We start from the raw sequence: 18,110 nt of genomic DNA, 5'->3' as shown, positions 1-18,110 counted from the left end.
CATATCTCATCATTTCATCTTGACTTTCTTTCTTCACCAAATTTTGCCATTTAGTGCAAATATAATGGTTATAAATAGAGACCCCCACTTCACTATTTCCTCATCACTTCCACTTCATTCTTCTATCCACCAAAGGATTTTAGATAGAGAGAGTGATCTTGAAGAGAAGGAGAGGAAAAAAAAGAAAAAAAAGGGTAAAAAACACCCAAGTTTCAATAAGGAATTTAGTATTTACTTTTAAACATTCTAAGGAGTATTTCTAGGTTAAATTATCAAAGTTTAAATTAAATGGTTGCATGTTTAATTCTATATGCTTAAATAAAATGATTTAAGTGTTAATGCATGTTTTATAAACATATATAAATCAATTATTTGCATGTTTAATTTAGATGATTAAATTTTTGGGATAAATGTTGATGCATGATGCATTGTACGATGGTAAAGTAATAAAGCATGAAGTGATTTTTAAACATGAGAACTGTATATTGGTATCAACATGTATGATTCATAAAATGTTTCGTTAAACTTTTTATCTATGAAGGATTTTTGTTTCTCCCCTATCTGGTCTGAAAAGACATGAAATGACTGCTCTCTATAAATGACGGTGTACCTTTTGACGAGAGTAGTGACACAATATGAGTAAGGATCACCTTTGGCGAAGTACATCTGTGGCCATAGTTTATATATAAGACCACTGTGGTTGACACGACTATGGTCATAGATCGTGTCATGGTTTGCCAAGTCATAAATGTATTATTGGTTTAGCAAGCCGCAAATTACTGTTATAGCATAAATTAAATTAATTATTTCAATGGGTAGTCGAAAATCTGTATTGCCCTCAGTAAATAGAAGTCAGAACGAATTTGCACAAAAAATAAAATGAAATAAAGTGCATGTCATGATATGTTTAATTTTTTTTATTTTCAGCATGATTAATTTGATTAATATGATATGACTTTGACATGATAGATTTGATGTTTTTTTTAATAAAAAAAATATTTTTATAATTATTAAAGAACCCCTTACACGACTCCTGATGGTAAAAAATGATGGTACTTTTAAATACCCTTTGAAATCTTATGATATTATTTAAATACTGTTTTTCTTACTAAATATATGGAACTCACTCATTTACATGCCCCATTCAGATGAAGAAGATAACGAGGAACCGATCGTTGATCAACCCCTTGAAGCCTTTGAGGATCTTGTGGATCCATGAACTGTTATGAGTGCATAGTTGTCCCACACTCTGATGAGTCCATCTTTTATAGAGACTTATAATTAAATTTTGTTTCTGCCTCAGTGTTGTATGAAACTCTATTATTATTTTGTAAGGAATTTGTAATTATGTATTTTGCTGCATATATTTTATCTTTATGCACTCTTAATCTGTTTCTGTATATGACACCCTTATGTTTTAATTAGCATTTGGGTTATCATAAAAGGTATATGAAGAAACGAAACTAAGAATGTAAACAAATGATTTTCGACTAATGATAATAGAATTCAGATCACTATTAATGAGAAATCTGAATATGTAAACCTATAATTTATTCCCAATGTAAGCTACACTCTAAACAATAACAACTATGCTATTATGAGACAATATATGTGAAGTGGATGCACTTTGACTAAGATTGACAGAATTGAAAGTTCAATGAATACACCTTTTCTCTTTTGCAATAGAAGCCGATTCTGATATTTCTTTTCTTCTTTTTTTTTTAAATTTTTCTTTTGATTTTTTTTTAATTCAGTTAACAAGAACAAAATATGAAAAGACAAAAAACACAAAATTGAAGAATAAGAATAAGGTACAACCAGAATTAAGAATAACAAAGATAGAAGTTGAACAGTCTAAATAAATAAGAACAAGAAAATAAACTTAGATAAATCAAACACAAATGATACCTAAAGATTTATCCAAGACCAAAACTTTAATACCAAGCTGATGCGGAACCCAATGATCAAAGATTATATCAAGAACCCCACATATATATTTAACATAGAAAACTTTGAATACTAAACAAATTCTCCTACCAAACCCACAACTAACCTGTAATTGAGTATTTGGGTGATTGGGATGAAAAAAGCAAGAATGAATAAATTCCACAAGATAACTTGATAAGTTAATTCAATTCTTAATGCAACAAGAAAAATAAGAATTCTCACTTGTCAAATTTCTACCGAAGACAATAAAATTTATTCAATAATCGAAGTGTGTCATATTACATTGAAAATAAGATATTTATCGGCTAAAACACCTAGATTCTGTCAAATAATCATAATTAGATGAACTAAGAAAACATAAATATAACTTAAATGACCTAAGAAAATATGAACATAATTTACTATTTATGAAATAACCAAAATGATCATAAACATTCATTCTAAATTATATCCATACACTTGGATGAAATTAATGATTTTCTTTGGCTTCTTTCATTTTTCAAACAATCCACATATGCTAAGTTTTTATTGTCTCCATCTTTATACAAAGCCTTAAAAAGTATGTTTTAGCTTATTAGCTTGAAATCTTGTGATTGGACCAACTGGCATTGTAATCTTTTCTTCATATTTCTTTTTAATGTCTTTTGAATTCATGTCTATATCAAAATATTAATCTTTGTTTCTATCACACTTATTCAACTAACTAAAATGGTTAGTTGGTTATTTTTTACATTAATTTTTTATTTTCCTATTTGGCCCTATAAGAGCACTAGAGTTGAACTACTAGATTTGTACCGGTGATAATAGAGACATAAGTAAATTTACATACTAACATCTTATTTTATAAAATGCGCTTATGATCACGGGCCCTTAATTAGGGGAACAGAATATTATGCGGTGTAATATTTATGAGGCGTGCGGCAAATTTTAAACGCATTTAAATTTTCGCTGCCCAAACGCTCATTTCCCTAATAATAGAGACCTAAGTAAATTTACTTATTAATATCTTATTTTATAAAATGGGCTTATGATTACGGGCCCTTAATTAGGGGAAAAGAATATTATGCGGTGCAATATTAGTGAGGCGTGTGGCAAATTTTGAACTCATTTAAATTTTAGCTGCCAAAATATTCATTTCCCTAATAATAAAGACATAAATAAATTTACTTACTAATATCTTATTTTATAAAATGAGCTTATGAGTACGGGCCCTTAATTAGGGGAAAAGAATATTATGCGGTGTAATATTTGTGAGACGTGCTACAAATTTTGAAGGCATTTAAATTTTAGCTGCCAAAATGCTCATTTAGCTGACCCGCTTTCATTTTGGCCAAATCATATAGGGAGCCTAGTTAAACGCGTTCCCAAACACGGTCTTGCGTCTATCCGCGCATATACGTATATAGATAAATTGGTAAGTGATTTTCGTTTTGCACCAGAAAGGGTTTTGGAGTGCAGGGAAGAAAACAATTATACTAATCAAAGGCGAAAGACCATGGTGGAAGAGGAAGCTCCAGCATCAGAAGCGTCAGTAACAATGGCGGACGAAACCCTAGTTCCACTGTCGAGAAACATGAAAACCGAAGATACTCAACCTTCAATAGAGTGTAGTATCGAAACCGGTACTCAGGGCGGAGCTGATTCGAGCAACAACAATGAAAACGGAAATGCTGAGGATTCTGCTCTCACTTCCGCTGGAGAGGGGGAGAGGACGCTGGAGTTCGTCGTTGAGTTAGCGGAGAAAGGATCTAAGGCCCTCAAGGAGAGAGATTACGCTGAAGCTGTCGAGTGCTTTAGCCGCGCACTTGAAATCAAGTTGGTCTCCTTTTATCTTTCTTTTTTCTCCTTGTTTTCCCTTAAAATTTCTTTTCTATGTTTGCGTTTCTTTCTATTTGATTTTCTATCTTTGTTCTTTTACTGGAAATTTATTGGTTAAAGAAGGAAAATGCTTCTGCTTTGGCGTTTATCCATGGGCGAGAGTGTTAGGATTTTCTAGGGCTTGTCCACCGAGAATGTTTCTATGCTAACTGTTATGTCAAGGGTCATCGTGGGAAGCTCTTTCTTTCTTTTTTTATTTTTATTTTTTGGGAATCATTATAAAATACACTTGTTTTAGCAATTTGTATTGGAATAATTACGGACTTTTTAATTGAAACTGCATGTCGTATCAAACCGAACATTTTTTAACTGTTACTTTAATATATACTTTTTTGTTCAAGGTTAGATTAGTGTTTTCGTCATGACTCTCTCTGCTGAATATGCAGCAAATAAATTTCTAATAAAGAAAAAGAGACCGAAAAACTTTTTAAAAAATGATGTAGTTAGATTAAGTTTTGAATGAAAGTAGATAAAAGAATCGTGGTGGATCAAGAAATTGTAGTAGCCTCTTATAGTCAAACTGGTAAGAAAAATCTCTCAGTGGAGATCATGAGTCTTATTCCTAGGCTATAAAAAAGGAATTGTGATACTTTTACTGATAAATATTAGGATATATTATCAAAATGTCCTTAGTTTTTGCTTTATGATTCCTTGGTCTATTAGTTTAAAAAAATACAATTAAGTGTATGTTTACGATGAACATTACATCTCAGTCGATATGTTGATAGAGGTTTAAATTATTGTTAGAAAACTTTTTTGACACAAAAATTCTTTTAAAATAGAAAAAACATCAATTCTTGACCAAAATCCGAAAGGGACCTTGGAGAACTGTGGTGGAGAAGCTTGACTAACTAAAATCTCTTATCAATTTTGATCAATATTCCTCTTCAAATTTATGTGTTTTACTTCAGAGAGGAGCTTGTTGCATGTCCTTGTGAGAAAAAAAATGATTGTGCTTTAACAATAATTTTAATGTTTACAATTAATATGTTCGATTGAATTGTAATGTTTATTCAAAAGATGAAGACTGGATCATAATTTTTTTTTTTTACAGTGTTTTTATTCCAAGCATCTATTATTGGTTTTTTGCTACATGTAAATTTTTATTACAGCACACTAAGCTGCTCGCGGGATTGAACCCATGCCCTACACTAACCTATCTGAAAGCCTTTTTTTTTTTAAATAAAAAGAAGATAGTGTTATTTGAAAGCCTTTACTTGCATATTTCATACTTCAGTATCTAAAATGGTCACCTATTATGTGATCTCTGTGAGTGGTATGAATTTCCTCTCATTGAATTGGCCTTTTCAAATTCTAACCCATTCACTTGTTCTGCTATGTATAGCTCTTAAAGTATTGGAATTTTTTGCTTCTTGCATTAAAGAGATATGGGAACAAACAGTTTTAGACCTGTCTATCCTACCGCCCTTGTATTAAAGAAATAAGAGCAGTTTACTAATGATGGAAGTTATATCTGTATCATTAGGGTTGCACATTATGGTGAACTTGCTTTTGAATGCTTGAATGCGTACTATCAGTATGGGCAAGCACTGCTGTACAAGGCTCAGGAGGAGGCTGATCCATTGGGTAATGTGCCCAAAAAGGAAGGGGAATCCCAGCTAGAATCTGATAAAGAGGGACCTGCTAAGAATGTTGCAAATTCTGAATCTTCTGCTGCTTCTGTTTCAAGTAAAATTGAGCAAGATGGAAATTCAGTTCAGCAGGAAGGAGAAATTGATGATGGTTAGTATGTCTACTGCTAATTGTGTATAAGTTGTGTAGAATCTTATTCTTTATGTGTTTGGTTCTTTTATATGCTTCTACTTGGACTTGCTGATGTGTGATATCTTTTCAATTTCCTATGTTTGTTGGATTGGGAAGTTACTTAGTGATAGTTTCGGTATAAATCCTTTAGATCAATTGCCACCAGATTAATTGTAAATCTCAGCCTTAAAATCCACATTAGGAAGTTTTCTTATCTATCTTCATGCACAATTTAATCAATATCCCATGCTTGTGAGAGCAGAATATGATGGCTCTTCTTTTGCATTGACGATTCCCAGCTTGAGGAAGATTATGGTGCTTTCTGTCGTGAGTGAGGTTTGTATCCTCATCATCTGTGTTTAGATGGGATATAAGTCTGGAGATTAATTGCTACTGTTTCTCAAAGCATGTTTGATGCAGAACTTAGGATTTACACATTCAATCTAGAACTCTGCATACAATTTTAGCATACAAAACTAAAATCCCTAATAAATTCTCTCTACCTAACCCACATTCAACTTGTAAATGCAAACTAAGGTAATTGGGAACGTAGAATTAAAATTGAAAAGACGCTACGAGATTATCTCGATAAGTAAATTTAATCTTTGAGTCAATGAGACGGTCCTTAAAGGACACTCACAAAAGCAAAAGCTATAGAAAAATTCTTGAATTTTATTAATTTGAAAAGTGACGATTACAATCTAATGGTAAGCCCTTTATATTGACATTCATCTAGCTAATTCTACGTAAACTCAAAAATTAAAATTTTAGAATAATTTTAGTGACTACTTAATCTAGGAAATTATCAAAATAATAATTAAAAAGATAAAAACCAAATAAAATAAGAAGACTTCTCTCTTGGGAAGAAATCCTTGGCGTGGCTGAATTCTATCTCTACTTGCATTCGGATTATGCTTCCAATATTTTATTAATTTGTTGTTGAAGTGTTTGTGTTGAAGATGCTCAAAAAGGTTTCCAATTTTAAATGGAAATCGAACTCCTTTTTCTAGTAGAATTCCAAGGAGGAATTCGGTTTTGGCTTGGGAATTCTTCTTCTCTTGATCTTCCTTCATCTTCTAGGAATCTCCTTCAATAAAATATGATTCATGAAGAACAAAAGTTGAAGTATGAGTCCTCAAAATAGATCTCAGGTTTCTCCTTTTTGCCACAAATCCGATCTCTAGTAGGTCTTGAATCCAACGCCAACAAGGTCTTTTCTTCGTTTAATTTTGCGAATTGAAATCGTCTCCTCATGGGAGAAGGATTCCCGCATTGGCGGGGTTCTTCTCTCCCCTTTCCTCTTGGCTAGCTATGTGAACAATTAGGTTCACATGCATGGGCTGCTTGGGCTGCATGTTCCCAAGGCCTCATGTGCCTTTTCTTGCTTCTTTGTGGGCATCCAACTCTCCTTCATTGATCCAATCTTGTACAAACAATTGGAAGGCTTATTGAAGCATTTTGGACCTTGATCTTGTAACTGGCCCATTGGGCATCATAATTCCCTTTCCAATTTGTCCAAGTCCACGTCTTGAATGTCCACATGTTGTATAGTTGCTTGTGGGCTATTGTTGGGCTTGAAATTGGGCTGGAATCCAAGCTCTCCATGCCAAAGTCGCGGGAATCCTTGTGTGAGTAGAAATCCTCCTTCCCACAGAAAAATCCCCCATTCGGCGGGTTGCCGTGCGTCTGCGGGATTCTTCACGGGCGAACTCTTCGTGGGCACATTCCTTGTTTCTGTGGGGTCCTGTGTGCTCATGGGTTGCTACTTGATCGTGGGAATGGTCTCCCATGTCTCGGAACTCTTCTAGGCTACCTTGACTCACATCAATGTTCCAACACTTACATGTAAACTTTCCTTTGAATAATCTTTGACAAAATATTTCCTTCATCCTACTAAGGAAGAAAGGAAGACATGTTTATCTTTGGGCTATCTAATTTGGAATGCATTTATGTTATACTTCTTGATGTTTGGAAAATTGTCCTTGGTGAACTTTTCAAGCTTTAGTTTGTCGACTTGTAAGGTTCATTTTGTTAAATTTCTTCATCATTCCTTCAGAAAAGTAAGAATTGAAGATCCATCTGGAAATTCAAATTGGGATTGGGAGGTAGTTCAAATATAAATTTATGGTAAAATTCTAGGCATCATGATTAGTCTTAGTAATTAAGTAAAGGAATATGGTAAATTGAATGGGAATTGACTCAGTTGGGCTCTTTCAATCTAGGCCTTAGTATTATGCGTATCAGATATTGCTCTTTAAATAAATGATAACTATTATTGTGGCTAGTGGGTCCGGAGTCCCAACCAACCATCTAACTAGCAAAGTTGCAGAGAGTGTAAGCCAGTTCAGGCATTTTATGCAGCTTCTATGCGGCTGGTTGGTTTAAGGTGCAGCTTTATCTTGTAGGGAAATGGAAGTGTTAGCTATTTCTCAGAACTCATTTAAGCAGAAGTATATGTACAGAAGCAATTTTTTTTATTATTACTATTATGTTCTTTTGCAAATGCAACAATTATCCATCCATAACAAGGAGCAAAGACCTGGGTCTGGATGCACTAGTATAGCTGAATATATTTCTGCACCCTAATCTGGTTGTCAATTGTCCAAGAATGGTTTTTGTTGCCTAAATCTATAAAGTTCTTAGTTTACAGCAATTCTTTTGCTGGTATTGTTTGATTCTTTATCATCATTTTTTTTTTTACTTTAGTTACCAGGGATATTGACAGGAAGTAAATATGTCACCAATTTTCTGCTCTCTTCTTCTCGTTGCAGTTTCTACTGAGAAAGATCAGGAAGAAAATGGAAATGATAGTGACAATGAGGACCTTACTGAGGCTGATGAAGATGAATCTGATCTGGATTTGTCCTGGAAGATGCTAGATATTGCCAGGGCAATTGCTGAAAAGCACTCAGGTGACACAATGGAGAAAGTGGAGATACTATCAACATTGGCTGAAGTTTCTCTTGAAAGAGGTCTGATAATGAAGTTTCTTGTTGATTTTATGGTAGTATTTGGTGATAATAAAATTTTAATACTGAACAGAACAATAGAGTTAATTTCTTTGTTTGATGCTAAAAATGTTGAAATGCTACTAAAACCTAGTTGAAATTTGACAGCATAAAAACCACCAAAAATTACAACAAATTTGCTACTACAAAATGGGGGAGCAAAGTTGTTCTCACCAAAAATACTATTGTTTTCCTCAAATAGTCCTCTCTTGTTTATTATCTTTCTTTCGGATCTTCTTATTTGGCATCGGATTATTATTTTTTCTTAATCTTAAAATTTATTTCTTTGATAGTTGGAGCTTGGATTTTCAAGTTGAGTATATGCTTGTCTCAGAAAAAGGAAAAAGGGAAAAGAGTATGTACTCTTTTTTTTCAAACACTTTGAGACCATAATTAAAGAAGTACACCTCCAACAATATTAATTTAACTGTTAAATTTTTATAATTGTAATCTAGTATTAATAATTTAACTTTTACCAAAAATTTATTTATTAACAACAATTATACATTAATTTAATCCATGTTAATTAAGATATTAGTTTATCGATCATGGATTAAATTTAAATAAATCAACATATAATATACAAGTTAAATAATTCAAGAGTTTTAAAGTAATTGTATGTAGCGTTATCCAGTCCAAACTTGTATCTATCAAGCACTTCACTTTTCTTTATTTCACTCATCCAGTGACATTCTTTTCTATCCTGTATAAATTCACCAAACTGTTACATAAGCCTTGTTTTCTTTTTGGACGAAGATATCTTGAATTATTTAGTTTGGCACGTTTTATACAAGTTTTTGTTGTTGACTTGATGAAAAGCCTTTTTTGGTGCAAAGAATGTTTGATCTTTCTTATCTCCATGTAGAGGACTTTGAATCTTCTTTGAGTGACTACCAGAAAGCGCTTTCCATTTTGGACCAGCTTGTTGAACCTGACAGTCGACATATTGCTGAACTGTATCCTTTTGTCTTTTGGTATATATGATGTGTACTAATGAACGTCCTTGAGTAATGAACCTGTTTTACAATACGTATCATTATTCATATTGGAATTTTTTTTTGACATAAATTATTCATATTGGAACTTTTTTTTGACATAAATTATTCATATTGAAACTTACAATATCTTCTTTTAGAAGATCCAAGAAATACCCATACCTAGACTTTCAATTTAATACTTATTTTGTTTAATTGACATAAACCCTAACTATCTAGTAGAATGAGGATGTAAGTTTGAATTAATCACTGTCATGTAGGTGAAGATGGTAATTGCCATAGTCGAATGTGGGTCTTAAAACATTTTAATTCTTGGAGTATGTTCTATTTACTTCTTTCACCTTGACATGTCTTAACTCCATGATTCAGAAATTTCCGCATATGTTTGTGTCTGGAAATTGGTTCTAAGCCTCAGGAAGCAATTCCGTATTGCCAGAGGGCTATTTCCATCTGCAAATCAAGGGTGCAGCGACTCATGAATGAAGTGAAGAGTTTTGGAGGATCTGCAACGGCATCGGTTGCCTCTGAAATTGATGATGGCACCCAACAGTCTGCAAGTGTGTCCCACCAGACTGAATCATCTGTAACAGATAAAGAAGCAGAAATTGAAACACTGTCTAGTCTCTTAGAGGATCTGGAAAAGAAGGCAATTGCAGTTGAATTCTTCTATGAACTGGAAATATTTCTATCTAATAATTCTCCTGAATTAATTTTGACTATTGCATTTGCAGCTTGAAGATCTACAACAGCTGGCACTGAACCCAAAATCTATCCTGTCAGAGATCCTGGGTATACCGTCAATAAAGGCAGAGGTTGCTGATAAGGCTGCACCATCAGCTGTGGTAGACTCTTCTCAGATGGGGACTCTTAAAAGCAATTCAGATTTGGAGTCTCCAACTGTTTCCACTGCTCACACCAATGGGGCTGCTGGAGTGACCCATCTTGGTGTTGTAGGAAGGGGTGTCAAGCGAGTGCTGATGAATGCAAGCCATGCAGAATCAAGTGCAGTGAAGAAACCCTCCTTGGGTTCATCATCTGATACAGGAGATGGTAATGCATGTTGATGGATTTTTATTTGGGCAAATTCATGCTCAGGGATTTTAATATCAATGAAGGAAATTTTTAGGGAGCTGTAAAATTCTAGAATGTAAAATGTCTTTTGAGGATGGGTCCTTGTAAACTGCTTAACTGGCCTTGCAGGCAATAGTTTGCTTGCTGTGCTTGTTTTCTGAAGTAGGTCTTAAGTATTCTGTTATCATATCCATATGACTAAATGAGTTCGGGAAGTAGAAGAAGACTATGCTAACATATGCTTTTGTTTGGCCCAAAAGGTGTTATTTTCACTTGTCATTGGATGTGATGAACTTTTGAAATCATGGCATGTGTAGAAGACTATGAAAGAGTGTTTGAAATACGAATTGATGATACCTAATCTGATGGAAGAGTACTGATTGCAAACCTTATGGGGAAAAGACCATTTATATATGCAGAAGGATTGTTGTGTTGTGTGCTTGTTAGGCTACCTGTGTAATGAGCTGCATCCAGGGATGATCTTCGAAAGTTCAAACCCGAGTTGAGATAGGGTGGCAAATTTGGATTTAAAAAGTATTTTACAACTAAATGAGTAAAATCAAAAGCATTTTAGATTAAAATTGAAGTTAAAATTTGTTTTTTTTTTTTATAGATATAAACAAATAAGCTAAAAATATCAGATCTGATAAAAATGAAATCTATTTTAAACATCTTCTTTTCAGTATTACTCATAACTAAATTAGACGTTTATTCATTCAACCATTTGTAATATTTTTAATAAAAGAGTTCGTAAAACAAATTAGGAATATTAAATAAGAGAAAAAATTATATCCCTTGTGAAAAGGTACCAATACACACCTTTTTACTTTGGGGTATCATAGAATCTCCCTTGTAAAAATATTTTACAATAGATGATTGAAGGATATATGGTTACTTTTTCACTGCCAATAGTTCATTAGTAACAAAATTGATGATAATGTGTTAGAAAATTAAGATTGAATTAATTTTGTTGGAAAATTAAACTCAAATTGATTTTGTTGGAAAACTAAGCAGGAATTAATCAGTAATAAAGAGGGAAAAGGCAGTGAGGTAATTTTGGTGCTTATATATATAGTTTAGACAGAAGAGAAACAACATATTGAGGTTTGAAATGAAAAGAATTGAGTGAGATTTGTTAATTTCAACAAAAGTAATGCATAATAAGTTTGAGGTGTGAAGTTTTCTTATGAGTAATATAAAATTTATATTATTTTTATTAATAAAATTTCAAATATTTGTTTTATTATTAAATTTATTTTTTTAATAATTATAACAAAATTAAATTACCAACATCATAATATAATCTCTTAATAAAAAAAATATTTTTTTTTCACTCACAAGAGAACATGTATTCTTTTATTTTTTTTAATATTTTTAAAACTTGGCATTCAAATTTATAAACAATATATATATATATATATATATATATATATATATATATCGCCAGCTAACAGCCTTTGTTGCCAAGTAGCCAATAGATATGAACTAGAACAAAGAAGCGATATTTTCAAGATGAAGAAATCATCATAAAAGGACCAAAACAAAATGAAGGTTAAACCGAGGCCATGTGATCACTATATATATGACGTAATAAACTTAAAGCAAGCAATATAAAAATTGAAAAAATAATATTGATATGTGCTATAAGGTGGAATGCAAGCAGTGCGGCAAGTACTCATGGGGGGGTTGTGGTAAGCATTTGACCACGCTTTATGCAAGCATTGACAAGGGAAAGCATTGTACATGCCGCTCATGGCCTGGCCTTGTTATTCCTGCTGCTGCTTCTAATCATCAGATAGATGCACGGCAGCAGCAGACCGCTCCTACGGGTGATAAAGTTTGACTATTCCTTTCAGGTTTGTTATTTTCATTTTAATGTTCAAAATAAATTGGGTACATAAAAACCCCAGCAGATGTATAAAATTAAAGTCAATATATTTATATATCTATATATATTTAGAGTCAATAGATATCTATAGGAGATATACAAAGTATATATTATCACGTTAAATTTAATTAATTCTATAAAGTATTCTTAAAAGTGTATATTAAAATAGTGCTGTTGATGAGATATTATTTCGAAAAATAAAAATTTAAAAAAAAATATGATATGTATAAGTTAACTATTAGAATTTATATAGATATAATTTATAATAATATTTTAAAAAATAAGTAATTTCTGTTGAATTATTTTTTTAAAAAATTTATTGAAATTTTTATTTGTTGGAACTTCTAATTATCTTGGTCGGAATTAGGTATCTCTATTTCATTTGAGTAAGTAGTTTTTTTTTTTTTTTAGTTAGAGATTGTGATGTTTTTATGTGGGATTGCGCGTCTTTTTATTAGTTCCTATTTGGGTGCTATATGTAGTAATAATATTAATAAAATAATTAGTAAGTATTTGTGTGTGCATTTATAGAGTTGACAAATTGAATAGGGAATGATTTGGGTGGAGCAGTTTGATACGAATCTGTGATATACCCAACATGATAATGATTATTTGGTGTTTTGCTTTTGCAGGCAAATAAGAAAAATGTTAAGCTTGCTTTGGATTCTGGTTAGTAGGTATTGCGTTAGAGATCAATGTGGGGTAGCTTCAAGAACAAAATAATGGAGGATGATAGCGAAGTTTTAGTTGGATACTGCTGTATCCTACTATTTGCTCAGCAAAATAATGTTGTTCAAAATAAAATTGTAAGGAGGGATACTTGTGGCCAATACTTTATTGACCAAAAACTAGCCTTTTAATTTTTTTTAATAAGTGTATGGAGATATATATAAAGAAATAAAAGCAGGTTATCCTTCGCAGGGGCGCATTCAGTCTTTCAAATAAATCAACTGCTATCTCTCTCATGGGTTTTGGTGTTTATCTTATATGATTTGTTCATGATACTTGTGCCGCCTCTTCTTTTTAGGAAAAGAAAAATTAAAACTTTTTGTACTAGCAAATAGGAGAGAGAGAGAGAGAGAGAGAGAGAGAGAGAGGAAAAACTAATATTAAAGTGACATTGGATTTATAGAAATGAATAAATAGACAACAACTATTAACAATAGTTCTCTAATTTTTATTTTAAATATGACGAAATTTGAACTTGAATTGTCATAGTCACTAAACAGATGTTGTACTTGGTGAGTAAAATGTCTTTGATAACAGTAGTAAATCTAGTTAATCACAGTATGTAATTGCGTTTTACTTCTAAGAACTTATTCTTGTTAGTAATATTTTAGAAGTAAAATTTTAAATATATTAAATAATGTATCCTTAATATCAATTAATAATAATTTTATGGCTATACTAAAAAACAAAAAAGGGAGATAAGTGTTTGTCAAGATGATAACATGTAATGAAAAGCAATGTTTACGAACTTGTAAAAACTTGGGCTTTTTGTTATTGGTATGTCCCACAACCAAGTCCCAAGTCCCATCTTGCTTTTATGTATTTTGTCTAATGATTAGTCTCCTTAACTAAAATGGGTTCTTGAAATGATGATTCACAATGAAAAAAAGCACATGGATACTCTTCTCCTCCTCCACTACTCAATTTTCTAATTCATCTGCTATTCTCATTCAAACCCAAATATAATCAGAAGATTCACAATGAAAAGAAGCACATGGATATTCTCCTCCCCCTCCACTACTCAGATTTCTTATTCATAAAACAAATACACCTCATAAACGACGGCAATAAATGCAAGGAAGATCAGCCATAAACTGGTGGATATGCGGCTATAAATGAATACAGACGCAAACAGCTTTCAGACGGAAATTTCAAATCAGAAAACTCCACAAGATTTGTTGACTTATACCAAAAGCATTGAAGTTGTTCATGGGCTTCGATGTGGCCAGCGACTATTTATTGCTAATAAATAAATTTGAACTTCATAGGTCATAGTCCAAATGACAGCTAAAATTCAAACTTTCCAGTTCCATTTGGTTAAACCCATATCTGTGTGAGAGCTGATCCTCCAAATCAAGACATGCAAATAAATTTTTTTAGTAATCTACCATATTATCTTGTCTACTGCTAGCAAAGTGCTTAAAACGTCTCTATTTTGATACTGACAAAGTTAAAAGTTCGAATTTTAGCTTAGTTTACTTTTGGTACGAACTGATCCACCTCTTTTTTATCTGAAAAGTTTAATGAGCAGGTGGGTCACAGTTAACGAGCTTGGTGTTAAATTGCAAGCTAGCCTGGCCCATTCCATGGCCATTAATTAGGTTTATCAAACATTCCATCGTCTACCCAAGTGCAAAAGGGTAGCCACCCAGCAATCACACCAAGTATGATAGTTGGCAGTTGGCAATTGGCAATTGGCAATTGGCAAGCTTATTACCAACGAAGTGATGGGTCTTTTTTTAGCATTGAAAGAGAAAATTTATACTTATAAAGAAATATTTATTCCCCCATTTTCCTCTCTTGAGCGTCTTTACGCAGAGAGAGAGAGAGAGAGAGAGTGTGTGTGTGTGTGTGTGTGTGTGTGTGTGTGAAGAGTAGTTGGAATTCTAATGTGGTTCAAATGAAGAAAAAGATAGAAAATTTTTTATGAAGAGCCCTTTTTCGAAACTCTTAACCCTGCTTCGTCAGGTCTGGATTCTTTTTTAAATTCAACATCTCTTCCTCTTTTTTCTTCTCTCTTCTGATCATTAGCTCCCTGATTATTGCTTAGTTTCTACTGCCCAGTTGATGGATCTGGTTTAGGTTTCCAGAAGAGGCAAAATTTTACAGAGAAACATGGCGGCGGAGAAATCCAGCTCTAAAGGGCAAGCATGGTTAGATATCTGCATCTTATACATTAGAAAGAGAAAAAGAGAAAAAAATTATATCTATGTTGGTGAAGCTCAAAAACCATCAGGATTTTGCAGGTTTTGCACCACCGGTTTGCCAAGCGACATTGTGGTGGAAGTCGTCGACATGACCTTTCATCTACACAAGGTTAGTTTCATACCTGACATTGTCCAACATTATGCAGATCCATTTCTCTTCTTTAATGCTTTCCTTTCTTTTTTTGGCCATGATGTTTCAGTTTCCTTTGATGTCAAAAAGTCGAAAGTTTCACCAGCTTATAACCGAGCAAGAGACAAAATCTCCAGCTGCTAAAGTCCAAGCAACACCATCTTCTGCTATCACTAAAGAGCAGCAGCGGCAACATGAAGGGCAACAAGAAAACCAAGATCATGAAATTGAGGAGCAGCATGCGGACGAGGTGGAGGAGGAAGAAGGTGGAGATCACTGTCATATTGCCCTCCCGGATTTTCCCGGGGGGTCATATTCTTTCGAGATGGCTGCTAAGTTCTGCTATGGCGTCAAGATCGATCTCTCTTCCTCTAATGTCGCTCCTCTCCGCTGCGCCGGGGAGTTTCTGGAGATGACTGAGGAGTACTCTGAAGACAATCTCATTTCCAAGACCGAAAGGTTTCTCTCGCAGTGCGTTTTCAAGAGCCTGAGGGAGTCAGTGAAGGCTCTAAAATCATGCGAGTGCGTGATGCCTCAAGCCGAGTCACTGGGTATTACGCAGAGATGCATTGATATCATTGTTTGCAGGGCTTCCTCCGCAGATCCGACGTTGTTCGGTTGGCCAGTCAGCGACGGAATCAATGAGCCGAACCAGGCCTTGTGGAATGGGATCGAAGCCGGTTTGAGGAGGAAGAACTTGGGGAGAAGTGTTACTGCCGAGTCGTGGTTTGAAGATCTCGCACAGTTAAGTCCCGCGTTGTTCAAGCGTTTGATTCTTGCAATGAGAGCGCGAGATCTGAGCGCCGATATAATCGAGAGTTGCCTCATGTACTATGGTAGAAGGCATGTTCCTGGCATATTACGTTCTAGCCGGAAGCCATCATCATCATCTATAGCATCAGAGCAGGAACAGAGAGAACTGTTGGAGACCATAATCTCGAACCTTCCGTTGGAGAAGAGCTCGAGATCTTCAATCACAACACGTTTTCTGTTCGGTTTGTTGCGAACCGCGAAGATACTGAATGCATCCGAGGCTTGCCGCACCGCGTTGGAGAAGAAGATCGGATCGCAACTCGAGCAAGCCACGCTCGACGATCTGCTGATCCCTAGCTATTCCTATCTCAATGAAACGTTGTACGACGTGGACTGCGTCGAGAGGATCTTAGGTTACTTTTTAGAAGATTATGTAGAGAGAAACACAGACGGAATTGAAGCCGACGTCGGCGATAGAGAGGTGCGTTCTCCGGGTTTGATGCTCGTAGGCAAGCTGATAGACGGATATCTCTCGGAGATCGCATCAGATACGAATCTGAAACCGGAGAAGTTGTTTAATCTTGCAATTGCTCTCCCCGAGGAAGCCAGGCTCTTCGATGACGGACTCTACAGAGCCGTAGACGTTTATTTGAAGGTAAAACTAACACATTCCGCTTTGCAAATTCAAATTTGTATAAAATCATTGCTAATTAACAATTTAGCGTTGTAAACCAGGCGCATCCATGGGTAGATGAAGCAGAGAGAGAGAAGATAAGCGGAGTGTTGGACTGTCAAAAGCTAACCATAGAGGCTTGCACGCACGCGGCGCAAAACGAGCGGCTGCCATTGCGGGCGGTAGTGCAAGTGCTTTTCTTCGAGCAACTACATCTCCGACAGGCTATCGCCGGGACTCTTCTGACAGCGGAGACAGCGCCGGCAGATTCGAGAAGGCCGTCGTTAATGCAAAGACAGGTAGAGGAGGATGAGGGGGAGGCAAAGGATGAGGAGGAAGGGGCAATGGAGAGGAGAATCGGGTGGAGGGCAGCGGTGAGGGAGAATCAGGTGCTGCGCTTAGACATGGATAGCATGAGGACGCGAGTGCATCAGCTAGAACGGGAGTGTTCCACGATGAAGAAAGTGATCGAGAAGATTGATAAAGCTGGCCCACAAAGTGGGACCAAGAAGAGTTGGTTGTTGAGTAGGAAATTGGGGTGCAAGTTCAAGACCCAGGTGTGTGATTCGCACGAATCAACGGTCGTGGACGGGAGGAAAGGAAGAATCCAGCAGCATCATTAATAGACTTTTTCGTACAGGAACATAACCCTCAGTGACTTTGTTTTTGGCTTTTTTTTTCTTTTCCTTTTTGCCCCGGACTTCTGCTCGTTCGGATTAAATTCGATGCAATTTTTTTTTTAATTAAATGACGGGTACAATTTAATCCGTTAGAGTTCAAATCGGTGTATATAAATAAAAATTTAAAAACGTAATTATATTTATAAATATATAAAACTATATATACATATATGTAATCATATATAAATATAAACATAATAATTTTTTTAAAAATATAACTATATTAATATTATATTAAATAATAAATTTAAAAACATAATTATATTTATAAATATATAAAACTATATATACACATGTAATCATTTATAAGTATATTACATATATAAATATAAGCATATTAATTTTTTTAAAAATATAATTATATTAATATTATTTAACCAATAAATT

At 34.3% G+C, this 18,110-nt stretch overlaps 2 protein-coding genes across 4 annotated transcripts; both read left to right on the top strand.

The window, feature by feature from the left end:
- Positions 1–3,265: 3,265 nt before the first annotated feature.
- LOC110820032 (Tetratricopeptide repeat (TPR)-like superfamily protein) lies at positions 3,266–10,900 on the top strand. Its single transcript, XM_022049400.2, has 6 exons — positions 3,266–3,762; positions 5,312–5,568; positions 8,361–8,561; positions 9,463–9,553; positions 9,962–10,238; positions 10,324–10,900. The coding sequence occupies exons 1-6, from the start codon at positions 3,443–3,445 to the stop codon at positions 10,654–10,656; spliced, it is 1,479 nt and encodes a 492-aa protein (XP_021905092.2). The 5' UTR covers positions 3,266–3,442; the 3' UTR covers positions 10,657–10,900.
- A 4,022-nt stretch (positions 10,901–14,922) lies between these two features.
- Positions 14,923–17,824, top strand: LOC110820065 (Phototropic-responsive NPH3 family protein). Of its 3 annotated transcripts, none has more exons than XM_022049437.2 (5): positions 14,923–15,248; positions 15,345–15,433; positions 15,527–15,596; positions 15,688–17,025; positions 17,106–17,824. In XM_022049437.2, exons 2-5 carry the CDS (start codon positions 15,396–15,398, stop codon positions 17,664–17,666), a joined length of 2,007 nt encoding a protein of 668 aa, XP_021905129.1. In that variant the 5' UTR covers positions 14,923–15,248; positions 15,345–15,395; the 3' UTR covers positions 17,667–17,824. The 3 variants fall into 3 exon arrangements, with proteins under 3 accessions (XP_021905129.1, XP_021905128.1, XP_088074056.1); XM_022049436.2 differs by having other exon boundaries at positions 15,331–15,433; XM_088217930.1 differs by having other exon boundaries at positions 14,923–15,433; positions 15,517–15,596.
- The last annotated feature ends 286 nt before the right edge of the window (positions 17,825–18,110 follow it).

Source organism: Carica papaya, chromosome 4 (assembly GCF_054855325.1).
Source record: "Carica papaya isolate Zhongbai chromosome 4, ASM5485532v1, whole genome shotgun sequence".
NCBI lineage: Eukaryota > Viridiplantae > Streptophyta > Magnoliopsida > Brassicales > Caricaceae > Carica > Carica papaya.
Note: the sequence above shows the minus strand (reverse complement) of the source record. Positions and strands in the feature narration are given on the sequence as shown.